Source organism: Hypomesus nipponensis, chromosome 3 (genome assembly GCF_054491055.1).
Source record: "Hypomesus nipponensis isolate SF chromosome 3, ASM5449105v1, whole genome shotgun sequence".
Classification (NCBI taxonomy): Eukaryota; Metazoa; Chordata; class Actinopteri; order Osmeriformes; family Osmeridae; genus Hypomesus; species Hypomesus nipponensis.
Window position 1 is genome coordinate 14,921,502 of NC_140363.1, and position 16,058 is coordinate 14,937,559.

The window sequence follows — 16,058 nt, forward strand, 5'->3', positions numbered from 1 at the left end:
CTGAATTACGAGTTTGTTTATTGTTTTTGTTTTTTTTGCTCAGGTGAAGTTTAAAAGTTGGTTATCCTAGCGAGTTGATTCATTGTCAAGAATGTCAGAGGACAAATTCCTTCGCTCCCTTCCAATCCCAGGACTGATCCCGCCCGCCAGTGTGAGTGCAGTATCTCATACGGTCCCATACTGGCGCACCCCTCTCCTCCCTACCCCCCTTCTCGCGAACACACGTTCGGCAGTTCACATTCCCGATACCTTTACCCCCTTATAAGTTCTCCCTGCTATTTCTTATCAGAACGAAATAACCATCGGATATCATGGTAAGAGCACTTAAACCTGTGATAATGTCTTTGCTGACTAATGTGGGGGCAGAATTAACTTTTTTACAACTTTGCAGTTGTAGTGGGATCTGTCCTGACCGTACCGTTATCTTCTTAGAGGACTAGCAATCCCAGCAGCGGCTAGCATAGCATGTTTGTTAGCAGAGTGACCAAATGAAGATGACAGGGTATGATTATTTTATGTTCAGCAGTGCCGTGTCTGTGTCAGTATTGAATATAATCATGATTTGGTTTATGAAATGAGTCTCAATCTAAGATTGTCATGAGGCCTGATGCCTCTCTGGCTTTCGACAGCCATTTTAACCTAATTATAGCCGCAGTCCGCTAGCTAACGCAGTAATCACTGTCAAGCCCGTTCAACTTCAATGGTTAGCTAAGCTAGTGGAAGCTACTTTCTTAAAAGTTCGGTTTGATGTAAAAAATAAACGTGTAGACTTATTTTGTCAATATCGTATTTGATTCTTGATACATTTCTTAATAGCGAAATGCATTGGTTTGCTTACAACTGTGATTGAGATAAATGTGACTAACTAATATTACTTGGGATAGTCATGTCTTTCCAAGTTGCCTCAAGAAGATTCACCTGGTGGTCTACCTATAACCACAGAGGGCTGCGTTAGTTAGCTAGGCCTCAATACAGTGGTCTTTTCTCATTGACAATAGTGCAATATTGTCCAAAGAGTCTAATGTTTTCTTGATTGAGAGTGGGGTAGCGAATTAACGCCATTTAGAAGGTTGAAATGTAAGGTTGTCGTACATCTGGCATACACTGACTATATGGCACCTAGTTTAGGATCTGGGTATGAGTCAGCACTGTGCCTGTCCCCAACTCAAGTGTATTCGTCATTGTGAATCACTGGTGAAAAATCAATGTTGTCAATTGTTATTCTGTCTGCATGACTCTGCCTATAGTTTCCAACGCCTTAAAGCGAAATGGACTATCATACTGTAATCTAGTACAGGTAAATATATGGACTATTTACGAAATTTGAAATGAACAGGATAGGCCAAGCCAATCTTTATGTTAGCCTATTTGAATTGCTGTTTAGGGGGCATACCTTCCTAAACACATTTAGCTGCAGTCCACTTCAGAAAGGAATATGATTTATTTTGTGATTTGTGTTTGTTTATAATAGTTTTTAACTGTTTTAACTGTTAATTATTACTACTGTTTCATGAATCATCAGACTACCTCAAATGTACACCTAGTCACCATGATCTACTGTTCATCTTATATCCTCTATTGCCCCCTTATCTCGATCCTTCTTTTCTCTCAGGCCTCTGGCGTAACAGTTAACGATGAAGTCATCAAGGTGTTTAACGACATGAAGGTGAGGAAATCGTCCAGCTCAGAAGATGTCAAGAAGCGCAAGAAGGCTGTACTCTTCTGCCTGAGCGATGACAAGAAAAAGATCATTGTGGAGGAGGGCAAGCAGATCCTTGTGGGAGATATCGGAGAGACTGTTGAAGACCCTTATGCCTGCTTCGTCAAGCTGTTACCGCTCAATGACTGCAGATACGGCCTGTACGACGCCACCTATGAAACAAAAGAGTCCAAGAAAGAAGACCTAGTATTTATATTTTGGTACGTTGCTGTTTGTGTCACTGTTCTACGTCTAATGCGGTAGCTACTACCAAAACTGACTCTTGAGTAGATGAACTGGCCTATCATATGTCTACACAGACGTGTTGTCAAATCCTGGTGTTACTGACTGGCTATTAAATTACAGTTGGCTAACTCGGTTCACAACTGAATATCACAATTAAAGCTGTTTTTGAATGAGTAGGACCAAACCAGGTCAGTTCATTGTTTCAGATAGGATGAGGCAGATTAAGAATGAAATGCCCGTAAGGGGGCTTCTGTCGTTGATTTGAAATGAAGCAAGGAAGTTAATCTTGTTTTTATTGTCCTTGTTGTTCCAGGGCACCTGAAGGTGCTCCGTTAAAAAGCAAGATGATCTACGCCAGCTCCAAAGATGCCATTAAAAAGAAGTTTACAGGTGAGCACTTCCCCCTGTGTGTTTCATTGTGACAAGCGTCACTAAATTGTGATTAGATTAGCTGATGTTTTTTAGGAGTATGGATGCCAAATCAACAAAACTTTGGATGTGCTAACCCCTAACCCTAAGTTATCATGGATGCGCAGTGTAATACCGGTAGTAGATTGTAAAACCATGAATAGTCCTTCCAGAGACATTTAGTTTCTAGTTATCTTTCAATTATATTTCAATTGTTGGATGTTCTTTGTACTTTGGATTACACTGAGAAAGTAATAAAAGTGACTACCAATATCTGAATGAAGGAAGACCTTGAAACCTCAGAGATCCGATGGAACATATCTCCTTGAACGTTCCACTTCTATTTCTCAGGTATAAAACACGAATGGCAAGTGAACGGACTCGATGACATTCAGGATCGTGCAACCCTGGCAGACAAGTTGGGAGGCAACGTGGTGGTGACACTGGAGGGGTTGCCGTTGTAACTGACAACACGTGCCATATGGATTCCAGACGCTTTCATCTTAGCAGCTGTGTCTATATCATTTGATCCTAAAGGAATAGCTCCTAGGCTTTTTTTTTTGTGTCTGTTTGTTAAATTTTTCCACATGAAGATCTCATTAACATATGCAAAACCCTACCAGTAAATTGCCAGCAGACGTTTTCAAAATCCTGGTAGAATTGTGACCTTCAAGGAATGTTCTGTAACATCGAGTGTTCTGCCAAAGCCAGTTCAAACAGCACCACTACCTGAGAAGATACACACACTCCCACCACACAAGCTCTAAGAAGTAGCCACTGTTTGCATTTTCCACCACATCGACAGTGCTGACTTAGCGTTCACTAGTGTAGGAAATTGGAACGTTTTCTATAATGCCTTGACAATCTCCCACTGTCCAGGTGCTGCCTAATAGTACTTTGCACTCATTTTTTCATATGACTTATTTATTATTTGAACTGTTCTATCTTTATCGGATATGCTACTCAACATGGGCAAAAACACGTTCTAGACTATGCATAAAAAGCACTTTTTTTGTTTATACAATACAAGTTGAGACAAAAAGGTCAGAGAATAACTAAGTATAAAGTTTATATATTTTATGCCACCGAGATAGACTTTACCTCAGTCTTCATTCCTGCTATGCAGATTATCTAGAAAGGAAGAGTATGGACCTGTTCAGTCGCCGCCTTACTTTCAGTTGAATGTACAGTTACGCCATGCAGTAGCAAGAAGGGGGGTGGTTCTTGCAGTTATTTTATTAACGCAAAATAATAAAAAGTGAATTCACAGAAGGATCAGAAAAGTTGACAATATATACGAGCATTTGGAGCCTTAACTTAAATATTGTTTTTGAGATCGCAGAGGTTGCCACTTTTCAATAAAACCTTGTGGCAGATCAGTAAACCCAGTCTCATGTGAGTGGTTTTATGTTTATGAATGTGTGATTCTGCATGATTGATATCCTTGGAAAATAGGTCTTAATGTAGGGTTAGGACTTTGTTATTTACTAATGACATTAGTATAGTGAATTCAATAGTAAAATGTTCTTGTAATATGTTGTTAGGTCTATTTAATCTTAGAACATCATAATTTATTATTGCTTAATGTGAACACTGATACATCCACATTTAGATTTGTGTCTAGAAAACCTGGCCCGGTTGGTTTTAACCAAACTGGATCGATGTCTGGGCCTGGTCAAGCACTGGAGTTAACGTAGTGGCGAGTCCACCAGCGTCTGGGCTTGAGGCCAGGGCCTGCTAGCTTCTCCCTGCAGAGAATTTGATCTGCGGGCGGAGAGCAATCCTCTGCTGCTGACTGCTATTTATGGCCAACACATGCTTTTGTGTCTTGTCATCGTTGTCCACAAATGGCAAAAGTGGACAGGCTGGCTTCCAGAGAGCAGTGGAAGGGGAAGAAGGGTGGAGGAGCCCGAGTGCTCAGCAGCAGCAGCAAAGAATGCTTCTCATACTGAAGAACTTGGAACAGCTACGGAAACAAATGTACACAAACATCTCACATTGAACCCCCTGCCCACACACATACACACACACACACACAGTAGGACTATAGATGTTATATACCCCTTCTGGGTAAATGCCTTCTGACAGCTGCAGTGTATGATGTCTGTTTAGAAGCCACCATCTATCCTGTCCTTACAGAGAAAGAATAAACTGTAAAATGGTCTGAGGTGACTACCATGGATGGTGTGATAGACCCACCTCTGACCTAGTAATGTCCCCTGTTTCCCGGAACCTTCCAGTCCTGGTTATGAAACTGGTCAATGGCTGCACAGCTTCTCCAATATCACCCCAGTGACATACTAAGTCATCACTGTGTGTGGAGTGGTGGTGATAGTGGGAAGTTACGTCTGCAGACGTGGAAAACATGTAAAAAAAAAAAAATGTTTTACATAACTTGTGTTTTATCTAAGTAATACGCACATTAGATTTGATTAATCCATTTAGGTTATTCCCCTGGATGAAAGCTCAGATTAATGTCCATAGGCTACCAATGAGAATAGCGAGGAGACTTCCAACTTCTTGAGGCTCTTCAATCTTCACATAAGGTTGTATTGTGGACAGCTCACCAGGCCTTGTGAGTTTAGCAGCCCGATACCGACAGTTTGAGTGTGTGCTATGATAAATATGCTGAAAATAAACAGGTGACCTCTCCTTGCTCTCAACTCCAGCATACTGTCATATAGCTTCTGGGATGATTATAAACACCATTATACTAGGGAAAAACAGCACAGAGCTTAGCCAGTCATTCACAACACAGGAGCATATGGTACTTTTCCTCTGGGGCCCACATGATAGTTAAAGAGTCCATAGCGGTGAGATGTATTCATATAAGAGTCTTTCCAATTAGTCAACTATCCAGATCTGTTTCAATTTCTCAAAATTGAGAACTTGAGAAGTAGAATCTGTTTTGGGCCCTTTAAATGTTCCGAAGCAGCTGAGCTGTTTCTTGTGTGACAATCTTGCAACATGTTGTCAAAACATATTTCTCAATTGTTGATCTGAAATGGAACACAGCCTGACACAGTGATAGAGTTACCACTCAGTCCTGAATCAAATACTGTATATGTGTGAGATAGAGTCGTGTTTATCTAACCGTAACCTTCTAGGCCAGTAAATAATCAAATCTGCTCTGGTCACAGTGGTTTCGGCACTGCATTATGTGCGCTTCAGCACAGCTGCCAAAGCATCCTCACTGAATTGTGAGTAGCCTACGGTTGAATCAGGTCCTGTATTATGTTTGCCCTTGTTGCCCTCAAGTGGTTTGTGTATGTAATGCCAACGAGTTATTTCTCTTCTCCATCACAAGAATCTGATTTATATAGCCTACATTTATTGGGTTTCATGTTTTGTGTTTTTAAATTGAAGTGGCAAGCTGGGAGGGGGAGAGACTTGTGGAGAGACTTACAATTTCGTTTGTAAGGACTTAAATAATGGTCTGTGCGTCATGGGTATTAATGATTCAGTGACTTTAAATATATTAACACATGAAAATAATTAGTACAAATTATTTTGATTAATTATATGAATATACAGATTCAACTTTGATGTGACTCAATCTGCAGCTTTGTCTGTCAAGCTCCACCCTCAGCCTTCGCCGCCGTCTCCGTCACGTCACACGACTTCTCTGGATCCGTAGCTACTCCACCCGCAGCAGCCATGATGGTAGGTGTTATCCACTACCTTTCCTTACTATTTAAACATAAATAAATGTTGTGGCACTATCATTAGTAAACTAATGATTGCACTTTAAACATTGTGATGCATGCTGTCCTTCTTTGCTTTTATTTACCTAGCAAGAAGGGCTGGATGACGGTCCCGATTTCCTCTCCGAGGAAGACAGAGGAGTAAGTTTTTTTTCTTTTCTTTTAAAATGTCTTATTTTGTAACGCAAAAATTGTGCATGCCGATGTCGTTTGTCTTTATGCTATGATGCCTTATACATGGATCCGAGATTGCACGGCATGACAGCTTCTTAGCAGGCGAATGTGGACAACATGTATAACATGGCTAGCTTGTCAGTTAGCTAGCTAACAGGCTATCCAGCTCTTTAGCCTTGTTGTTGACCATACAATCTGTGTCAATAACAACTCAGGGACTTCTAGTCAGTGGTTGGTACTACCCGGTTTGCATTCAAGCCTATTGCTTTATCAGATAAGAGGCATTCCTTCGCCAGCTACAAGCATTTGCTGGATGCCAAGTACCTGTCATTGCTCTCTTGCTAGCTATCAAACTCTTAGCTAGCCCAGCAGGTCAGCAGACCACCAGTGTGTCAAGGAAGTGAAAAGTAATCTTTCTGGATAACTATTCAGTGTAATCAGAAAAATGACTTGGAGCTATTTATATTCATGCGTATATTCACATTGCATTTAGCTGAGTGGGACAGCATTTTCGATTACTCGGTTCTCATTCATAGATGCTGAAGAACTGATTGAGGCTGTCACATGCTTCTCTTGCATACTCATTTGAGATACACACGCGCACGCAGGCACGCACGCTCACAAGCCAATACATGAAAAGGTTCGTCTATAATTGCCTAACTATAACTGTGTTATCTGAAGAGTTAATTTGAACCTGAATACTATCCTATCTCTTTCAGCCTCGAGCAGTAAATGTGGATCTCCAAACGGATGCCACACTTCAGGTGGATATTTCTGATGCTTTGAGTGAAAGGGACAAAGTCAAGTTCACTGTTCACACAAAGGTAATACTTTCAATGTAACAACCTTCCTCAGGTTCTCTGATAGTTCACACAATTGATTGAGTCGGACATGCTTATTTTTGCAAGTACAAGCTTAAAAAGCTCAGTGTTTTGTAATTTGTGTAACTGCTGCTTGTTTTATGTTACAATATATATTACAATTGCATATTTAGGTGACAATGACCATTCGTAGGTAACTCAGTTACAGGTTGAGGGTTAATAATTATCTTAGGATTGTCACTGAGGATGATTATCATGCTGCTTGGTTATTTCACAACTGTCATCTGTTTCTGCACTTTAAGTTCAATAGAATAAGGCTGTAAACACATAATTTGTCTTTACAATAACTTTGGTATGGTATTGGTCATTTTGAAGAATGGTTCTCCTTGACAGCTTTTGTTGTGGTTTTGTAATGTATTTTTGTAATGGCCTTGTGGTTTTGTAATGGCCTTGGCTAACTACCCTGTGTCTTGTCTCCATTAGAGCACCCTCCCTAACTTCAAACAGAATGAGTTCTCTGTGGTTCGACAGCATGAGGAGTTCATCTGGCTGCACGATTCCTTCGTGGAGAATGAGGAATACGCTGGCTACATAGTAAGTAATGATGGATAAGTTTGACACATAGTAAGTAATGATGGATAGGTTTGACACATAGTAAGTAATAGGTCAAATGCTGGCTTCATTGTATATAATACGGAATAGGATGGCTACATTTTATGCAACGTGGAAAATGTTTGCTGCACTGTAAATATAAACGTTTCCTTCTTCCTAAGAGCTTACATAGAAAAGCTACATTTCAAGGACGTGGGCTAAGGTAGAAGGGCTTAATAGGCAACATTCAAATAATTCAGGATGAATATGCCAACTTGTTAGTACTATTTACTGTGCCTCTTCAGGTTTTGAGTTTATTAGGTTGATCTAAATGATACTATTCCGAGGACTGGCTTTGTTCATAGACCTCTGCTCAGTCTGTGTGGGTCTAACAGAGCTGCTATGTAGACCGACTTAACCTGTGTCCGTCCAGAATACTGACCCAGGGTGTCTGCCTCTGTCCCTCAGATCCCTCCAGCTCCCCCCAGGCCTGATTTTGACGCCTCCAGGGAGAAGCTTCAGAAGCTCGGTGAGGGGGAGGGCTCCATGACCAAGGAGGAGTTTACTAAGATGAAGCAGGAACTAGAGGCGTGAGTAACCGACGGATGATTGATGGATTAAATTTACAGGATTATTTGACAGCGTGTTCACGTCCTGCATAGTACAGAAGTGCATACATTAAAATGAAATGTTTCGCATTGTGACACTCCCACACAGCTGCTGTGGTGCTCCCACATCCCCTTTTTTTAGCTGATGTAATACAAACGTCTATTGTCTCTGTGCTCCACACTGAAACCCAGTTCAAAATACAGTAACGCTGCACATAATGAACATGTTACACACAAACATCCATGCCGACGCTTCATATTGATTCAATACACATCCATATTATCTGACATCCACTTGTCCTCAAGTTTCAAAACAATGAGGATTATTTTTTGTTGTTTTTGGTAGTGTGGAGAACACTATTGGTTATACACACTATTGTGTGTGTGTCTGCATTGGTCTGTGTGCCTGTGTTTCAGGGAGTACTTGGCCATCTTCAAGAAGACAGTGGCGATGCATGAAGTCTTCCTGTGTCGTGTGGCTGCACATCCTGTCCTGAGGAAAGACCTGAACTTCCATGTCTTTCTAGAGTACAACCAGGACGTAAGTGACAATAAATGGTTGCTAACTCACATGTAGCCAACTGGGGAAGGGTGGCTCTGTGTCACTGACTCAATTCAGTATTATGTATTTGTTATTGTAAAAAAAGAAATAAAAAAATGGACAAGAATACTGTCCTACCTTACTTATGTAGGTACTTGAATACAGCTTGACTTTACTTGGTATAGCAGCTGTTTATTCAAGTTCAGCTGTCAATGTTGCAGTTGGGATTCTGTTTGTTTTCAACTTGGCTGACCTCTCCCCTCCAGCTGAGTGTACGAGGCAAGAACAAAAAGGAGAAGCTTGAGGACTTCTTCAAGAACGTGGTCAAATCAGCAGACGGAGTGTTGGTGGCAGGAGTTAAGGTTAGACTCACTGCGCAAGTAAACAATCTGTAACGTGTATTTAAAAATGGATTTTGGAGGGGGAGTCTGAAATAGGAAATGCAATGTTGAGCCTATTTGTTCAGACTAATCAAAGCTCTTTATTGCTCTTTATTGCTAGTGTTCTCTGTCTCTCCCCAAAATGGGTTTGATGACATTAACCTTAGTGTGAAGAATTAACGTGTTTGTTTTTTTGGTTTCAGGATGTAGATGATTTCTTTGAGCATGAGAAGACATTCCTTTTAGAATACCATAATCGTGTCAAAGATGCCTCCGCCAAATCTGATAGAATGATCAGGTCTCACAAAAGTAAGTCTCTCTACCCCACGTGTATTTTTCTGAGTCCTGGTAGGTAAGGCCTCTTATGACCCAGTTAGTGGGGTGGTTTCATTAAAGCTGAAGGTACCCAGATGTGGATTCGGATCTGGATTGTCCCTCAGACTGTCAACATCCTGCCAACTACAACTCTAATGACTATCGGCTTCATCTAATGAAGATACAGATATAGTGGGTAGGGTAGTAGGGGTATGAGAGGGGGCAGATATTTGTTCATAGTTAATTGAGCATGAAGGTGGCTTTTTCCAGATACAATTGGGGATCATAGTGTTGTGTTGATGAGGTGTTGAACAAGCTATGGGCCTGCAGGCTGGCATGGTCTGGTATCATGTTTTAATGTTGGTGGAAACACAGCTGTCTTGTTTGTCCCTGTGCTGTGCGTTGTATTTTACGTGTACTCTTTGTTTCATATTAATTCGCTGACAAATGTGGAAATGGGTGAGTTGAATAATTACTTTAGTCTGGTCAGTTGAATTGTTGGGAATGACGGCCGACTTAGTTTTTATCATTGCATCTGTTTATTTATATACTCCAATCATCCACTCAAAGCACACACTGTCCAATTAAGTCTAGACTAGTTAAACAGCTGATTGGTTTAGTGATTGATTGAGATTCATTAATAGAACTCCATCCGGCATAGTGTCGAAGAATCACTCTTGTCATCTTAACTCCTTAAGACCATTGCTCAAGTAGACTACTTGTAGCAGATCAAGGATATAGTTTGTGCTGATGTCCATCACAAGGGAGACATCTGTCCAGCCGTCCGTCATTCCCCGGGGTCCAGTGCTTCTACGTCCTGTCTTTTGCTCCTGGTAGGAGCTAATGTCTCTTACTGATGGATAATTAGCACTTTCCACAACATTAAAACATGATACTGCCTTAAATAATAGTGACAATGTCCAGCAAAATCCTTTGTCGCTGATAATTCTTCAACTTTATTGAATGTATTGGTGCACTCGTCAAATATGGAACTGTTAGTGCCTTGTGTGTTCGTGTTCCATATGTGTGTCTTTAGAGCTCTATGAAGCTCCGATTCGTACCTAACATGAACTACAATGTGTGCTTGTTTGTATTCTATTTTAGATGCTGCAGATGATATCAATAGAATTGCCTCCACATTGTACACTCTAGGAACCCAGGACTCCACAGAAGTGTGCAAGTATGAAACCAGCTGACACATTGATGTTTTCTCATGCGCCGTTTACTGGTGGTTATTACTAGCTATTCATAATGTTAACTGCTGTTTTCCAGATTCTTCCTGAAAGTATCAGAGCTTTTTGAAAAAACTAGGGTAAGTAATGAATGAGACAGTTTAGTTATGCAGTTTGATATCGTTCAGGGAAGGATGTACTTAGAATTCAACAACCATATCAGGCTTTGATGATGCAAGATAATCAGAAATGTCAAGTTCCCAGTTGGTTCTCTTTGAGATTCTGAACAAGATGTTGCATCAGGTTTTGAAAGATTCAAAGTCAGACCTATGATGTTCTGCTTTAATATTGCCTAAAGTGTGATTTTCTTTCATCTGTAGAAAATTGAGGCTCGGGTGGCTGCAGATGAGGACCTAAAACTGGCAGACTTACTGAAGTACTACCTCCGGGAGTCTCAAGCCGCCAAGGTACCTAGCTACAGAACTTTAGTTTCACCTTACCAAGGTCTGTTTTGGGTTCAAATTGGGCTCTGAGTCGTGTGTGACATGAGATCAAATTAGGCTCTCTTATGTGTAATGTGCGTTCATAATAGAGCTATGCCCCCTCCCCTGCTTGTTGGGCTTGCTAATCCATCAGTGCATTTTTGTGGTTAGAAGGTTTTATAAACCGAAGCTTTGGTAACTTTGCAAACGTTAAGTTGTATGGCGGACTGTACCTTTACACACATTAGGCATGGTCTTGCTGTTGAAAGGCAATGAGAACATGCCTTGAAAAACAAGCTGTAATACCATGCTTTGTGCAATATACTGTTTGCTATGTTTACATAAACAAATGCCATATTTTTATTTTCTTTGGGGGGGGGGGGGTGTAATGATTCCACAACACAGTATGCATAGTATGGATTGCACATGCAAAGAGATCTGACCAGTTTTGCTTTGTTGTCTGTTTGCTATAGGACCTATTGTATAGACGAGGACGAGCACTGGTGGACTATGAAAACGCTAACAAGGCCCTGGACAAAGCCAGAGCTAAAAACAAGGAGGTTCTGCAGGCTGAGACCAGCCAACAGGTCTGTTGCCAGAAGTTTGAGAAGATATCAGAGTCTGCAAAGCAAGGTACTCTTTAGTTTTCAACCCTCAATGGTCTTGATTAAGGTTTTGAGGTTTACTGTTGATCCATATGTCCATAAGGTGCAGTTTTCCTGTCTATAACCTCTGTTTGTTTTGTTCTCAGAGCTCATAGACTTCAAGACAAGACGAGTAGCTGCCTTTAGAAAGAACTTGGTGGAACTGGCTGAGCTGGAACTCAAACATGCAAAGGTAAATTTCCTGTTAAAGTAAACTGTTGCTTCCCCTTCCTGGGTGCAGTGCTAATGGGTTTTTCAGATCCTTTCAGCTTTTTAAATGGCTGTCAAATCTAGGAAAGTTAACAAATGTACAAGGTAACTACAGTTGTTATATTAGATCTAGGGGCTAGAGAACACATTCCAAATAATCTAACATTCCATCCCTGAGGCCTAGAAGTGCTTTATCTACATGTCTTATTCATATTCTTTATTGTATTTTTATTGTTTTTTTTAAAACCTTTTGATTCTCACTCTTTACTTCTTCCTCTGCAGGGTAATCTACAGTTGTTGCAAAGCTGTCTTGGGGTGTTAAAGGGCGACACCTAAGTCTCCAGACTGGATGTTCAACTGTACAGGGCTTTCTCCGCTTGTGTCTGGTCTTCTCTGGGAAGGCAGCAGGGCAGGCAGATCCGATTTTAGGGGTCAGTTTGTTTTCAAGGATGTCTCTAGTCCTCATCACTACCAGGGAGACACCATCCTCTATTCTCCTCCCCTCTCTTCTGTCCTCCCCTCCCCTGTTTTCTTCTGCCTCCACCACCCCCACTTTAACAGAGAAAGCCACTGTGTGACATGGGAGGACGGCTACGTCCACACAGCACAAGAACCTAGAAAGTCATCTACTCACGTCTATTACATTTTTTTAATTGTCTAACTACCAAACATGGATGTCCATGAGGGGTAGTGTCGTAACTCCAGCCCTATATCATCTGTCTGTGTCATGTCTTTGTCAGATTTGTTATAATTTTTCAGTTGCTTATTGTTGAAGGCTGTTGGTGTCAGTAAATCTTTTTTTTTCCTGTGATGCTGCTCAGTTACTTTGTTGAAATTGAGCTGATTGTTACAATTATTAAAGTGTATTGTCACTAAAAACAAGCCTTGTACATGTATTAGTTTTTGATGTACTGCTAATGAACATCCTAATCAAATGACTAACACTTTTAATTTTCTCTTGTTAATTTCATACATATTCTGTTCTTTTTTCATTCCAGACAAATAATGCTTCAGTACGTTTGCCTTAATGTAGATGAATCCAATCAAGTATTGTAAAGAAAACACATGAATGGATACATGTTTTTTTCCCATTTTATTTGTATATGAATGTTTTCTTTCACTCTATGTGACCAAAGCTTCCATTTATTAAAATGGAGAAATGCTGAAATAAATGGTAATGATAATGAAATAATGATAATAAAGATTATCCTGAAATGAATAGCATATGAAACTGTTTACCATCAGTCACCAACACATTTCATTTAATGTAAATAGCTTGATAAAAGGATATTTGTTGTCTGACTAGATGTACCGTAGTTTAATTTATCACCTTCCAGCATCTTGCCATCTCTGTGACCATAATAGAATGAGTCTGGGCATTAGTGATGGAAACAGTCGAACCATGATTCGTAAAGTAACCATTGTTAATACTAAGGTTGAATAAAAAAGATGATGGCCATTTTTCAACAAAAAAAATACTGACGTGCATAATTTTCTGAGAGTCCACTCACTGGTGTGAGGATATTTCAATCCCAACCACTGCCGCCACCACCACCTTAATCAACACTTATTGTGAAAATCCTTCACCGGAAGCACTTTGTAAAACGACAAAAACTTCCAGGTGTTCGCACATTGAAGTCAATATTCAAAGGCTGGATCTAACAACCGTTCGTATTTAGCGTTTTAGAAATGAATAGTTTAAACAAACCACAGGAATATGATTCCTATGAAATAGAGGAACCAAGTGACGAGGAGAGAGCCGAGGACAGGTAGTAATTGCTATTTATATTCTATATTTGATGCTGATACCACCTCGTTAGCTAGCTAGCGAACCAAATAGGCTTACAACATGTCAACAAGCATCGTCAGTGTCATAGTACTGCGATAGACACAAATTCACAGTCGTATGCTGTTATATCTTTTACAGTTACCTTTTCTGTCTCATTAAGTCATTTGTCATATGGCTAGCTACCTACTTAAGCATTGTTTGATAGCCTCACTAGGTAACGTTGCGTGCTTGTTAGCTTCTCTGACAACGTGTGCTTCTCCTGTAGCTCGGAGGATGAGTTGGACGTGCTTCTGAACGGGACACCGGACCAAAAGAGGAAGCTGATCAGAGAATACCTAACGGGAGAAAGCGAGTCTTCCAGCGGGGATGAGTTTGAAAAGGAGATGGAGGCCGAGCTCAGCTCCACTATCAAGTCTATGGAAGGCACCTGGGCACCTGCAGCATCGGGTGTTTATAATTTGAGCAGTAGTTTGAACCCGCTGTTTCGTGATTTTAAAAATGTTTTTGTTTTTATTGTTATAACTCTAGAAGTGAAAAGTGTAGTTGTATTAATAATGTGTGCCTGTTTGTTCAACTGCAGATAGTTCAGCTACCACTCCAGTGCTGCCTGCGGTGTACGACCAGATCTACTTCGATTCAGATTCTGAGGAGGAGGATGCTCCAAGTAAGAGTTGGTACTAACATTCATGACCCACATAGGTCTAAACTCTAGTGACATACTTAATCTGCATGAGGGAAATATGTTCCCAGAAAATCTGGCATATGTGAGTGTGTAGACAGGCTTACAATCTGTTTTCTCCTCTCAGGCAGTTCCACAGGTCGGAGGCGGAAGCAGCGCACCATCCCCACCAATGACGAGCTACTATATGACCCAGATGAGGATGACCGAGACCAGGCTTGGGTGGATGCCAAAAGGAGGGGGTAAACATCAATCTCTCTCGCTCCCAATTTACCAACATGTTAAATATATTATTGTTATGATCGTAGAGGCAATGGAATGACTGCCCATGCTTTTGTATTGTGCTTACATGCTCCTTGTAGTCTTGCCTTGGGGGAAAAAACTTTGAATAAAGTCAAGTGAGTATTGGTTAACTGGCGTGTGTTTACCTTTGTAATTAGGTATGGCAGTGACAGAAGACGGCAGCGAGCGATTGGCCCCAGAGGTCAGAAGTCCAGTGCTCTCCCCAGCAGTGATGCTGTCCTTAACTGCCCTGCTTGCATGACCACTCTCTGTCTGGACTGTCAGAGGTAATATCCTCCATCTCCTAATACCATATACTTCTGAATAAGACCAAAGTATTACAATACAAATGCAGGGGTTGTCTTGCACATGTATAGATAGATCTCAATTGTCTAAATATTTTTCTGTTTGTATTTTCTGACTTGTTTGTGCTGTTGTGTTTTTGTCTACAGACACGATAAATACAGAACGCAGTACAGGGCCATGTTTGTCATGAACTGCTCTGTGAACAAAGAGGAGGTGCTGAGGTACAAAACACAAAATGAGGGGAAGCGGAAGAACAGGAAGAGGAGGAGAGGACAACAAGAAGAAGCAGCACCACCACCAACAACAACAACAGAATCCCCGTTGGGCCCAAGCCCCAGAGGGATGGATGGAGAGGAGGCCTACCACCCGGTCCAGTGTACAGAGTGTTCTACAGAAGTGGCCGTGTTTGATAAAGATGAGGTGTACCACTTCTTCAACATCCTGGCCAGCCACTGCTAAAGGGGACCCGGTGTTCTAATGAGACTTGGTTGCCTTGCCTTGTAGGATCTTATCAACCCTGTCTGCCTGAACATAGAAAGGTATTGCCCTTAGACCTTAGATAAATCCCTCCTTGGTCTGTGGTATATGTTTGGGCTCACATTCTGAAGCATTGGTTACAACGTTGATGGTAGACAGGTCTGTACAGATAGCATGTCTACACTTGGTGGAGTGGGGGCAGGAGGTTGTCAGCAGACTGGGTTTTCCTTTTTGATTTTATATACCATTTTCTGAGTTTGATTTAGTTTGGCCTAAGTGCCTTTTTTGGACATACTGTTTTAATAACTAAATGTTCTGAAGTGTATTTGCCTGAAATATCAGGACATTTTGTACATATTAACATTTCAGATTTTGTAATTACAATCATTACCAGTGAATTGGTTTCTGCAAACAAGTGTCATTGTTTGATTGGGTTTGGATTTAAAAAATATATTTTTTAACATTAATTTGAACATTCTAATTGTAGAATCAGGAGAAATCAATTTGGTGTAAGGTAGACTTAACAAGTT

At 40.8% G+C, this 16,058-nt stretch overlaps 3 protein-coding genes across 4 annotated transcripts; all 3 read left to right on the top strand.

The window, feature by feature from the left end:
- Positions 1 to 155: 155 nt before the first annotated feature.
- cfl2 (cofilin 2 (muscle)) lies at positions 156 to 3,737 on the top strand. Of its 2 annotated transcripts, none has more exons than XM_084678800.1 (4): positions 156 to 314; positions 1,613 to 1,920; positions 2,259 to 2,335; positions 2,705 to 3,737. In XM_084678800.1, the coding sequence occupies exons 1-4, from the start codon at positions 312 to 314 to the stop codon at positions 2,815 to 2,817; spliced, it is 501 nt and encodes a 166-aa protein (XP_084534926.1). In that variant the 5' UTR covers positions 156 to 311; the 3' UTR covers positions 2,818 to 3,737. The 2 variants fall into 2 exon arrangements, with proteins under 2 accessions (XP_084534926.1, XP_084534919.1); XM_084678793.1 differs by lacking the exon at positions 156 to 314 and adding an exon at positions 932 to 1,297.
- Positions 3,738 to 5,861: 2,124 nt separating this feature from the next.
- snx6 (sorting nexin 6) lies at positions 5,862 to 13,214 on the top strand. Its single transcript, XM_084678782.1, has 14 exons — positions 5,862 to 6,016; positions 6,148 to 6,198; positions 6,951 to 7,055; positions 7,536 to 7,646; positions 8,112 to 8,233; positions 8,669 to 8,792; positions 9,059 to 9,154; positions 9,376 to 9,481; positions 10,592 to 10,667; positions 10,760 to 10,799; positions 11,040 to 11,126; positions 11,615 to 11,774; positions 11,893 to 11,978; positions 12,278 to 13,214. Exons 1-14 carry the CDS (start codon positions 6,011 to 6,013, stop codon positions 12,329 to 12,331), a joined length of 1,224 nt encoding a protein of 407 aa, XP_084534908.1. The 5' UTR covers positions 5,862 to 6,010; the 3' UTR covers positions 12,332 to 13,214.
- Positions 13,215 to 13,597: 383 nt separating this feature from the next.
- Positions 13,598 to 15,943, top strand: eapp (e2f-associated phosphoprotein). Its single transcript, XM_084678808.1, has 6 exons — positions 13,598 to 13,764; positions 14,050 to 14,231; positions 14,365 to 14,448; positions 14,591 to 14,705; positions 14,904 to 15,032; positions 15,198 to 15,943. The coding sequence occupies exons 1-6, from the start codon at positions 13,685 to 13,687 to the stop codon at positions 15,508 to 15,510; spliced, it is 903 nt and encodes a 300-aa protein (XP_084534934.1). The 5' UTR covers positions 13,598 to 13,684; the 3' UTR covers positions 15,511 to 15,943.
- The last annotated feature ends 115 nt before the right edge of the window (positions 15,944 to 16,058 follow it).

Coding starts and splice junctions, on each gene's coding strand:
- snx6 (XM_084678782.1), top strand. Junction 9,482..10,591: donor AATGATCAGGTCTCACAAAA/GTAAGTCTCTCT, acceptor ATTCTATTTTAG/ATGCTGCAGATGATATCAAT. Junction 11,979..12,277: donor TGGAACTCAAACATGCAAAG/GTAAATTTCCTG, acceptor CTTCCTCTGCAG/GGTAATCTACAGTTGTTGCA.
- eapp (XM_084678808.1), top strand. CDS start 13,685: ATGAATAGTTTAAACAAACCACAGGAATATGATTCCTATGAAATAGAG. Junction 14,232..14,364: donor CTGGGCACCTGCAGCATCGG/GTGTTTATAATT, acceptor GTTCAACTGCAG/ATAGTTCAGCTACCACTCCA. Junction 15,033..15,197: donor CTCTGTCTGGACTGTCAGAG/GTAATATCCTCC, acceptor TTTTGTCTACAG/ACACGATAAATACAGAACGC.
- cfl2 (XM_084678793.1), top strand. CDS start 1,232: ATGACTCTGCCTATAGTTTCCAACGCCTTAAAGCGAAATGGACTATCA. Junction 1,298..1,612: donor CATACTGTAATCTAGTACAG/GTAAATATATGG, acceptor CTTTTCTCTCAG/GCCTCTGGCGTAACAGTTAA. Junction 1,921..2,258: donor GACCTAGTATTTATATTTTG/GTACGTTGCTGT, acceptor TTGTTGTTCCAG/GGCACCTGAAGGTGCTCCGT.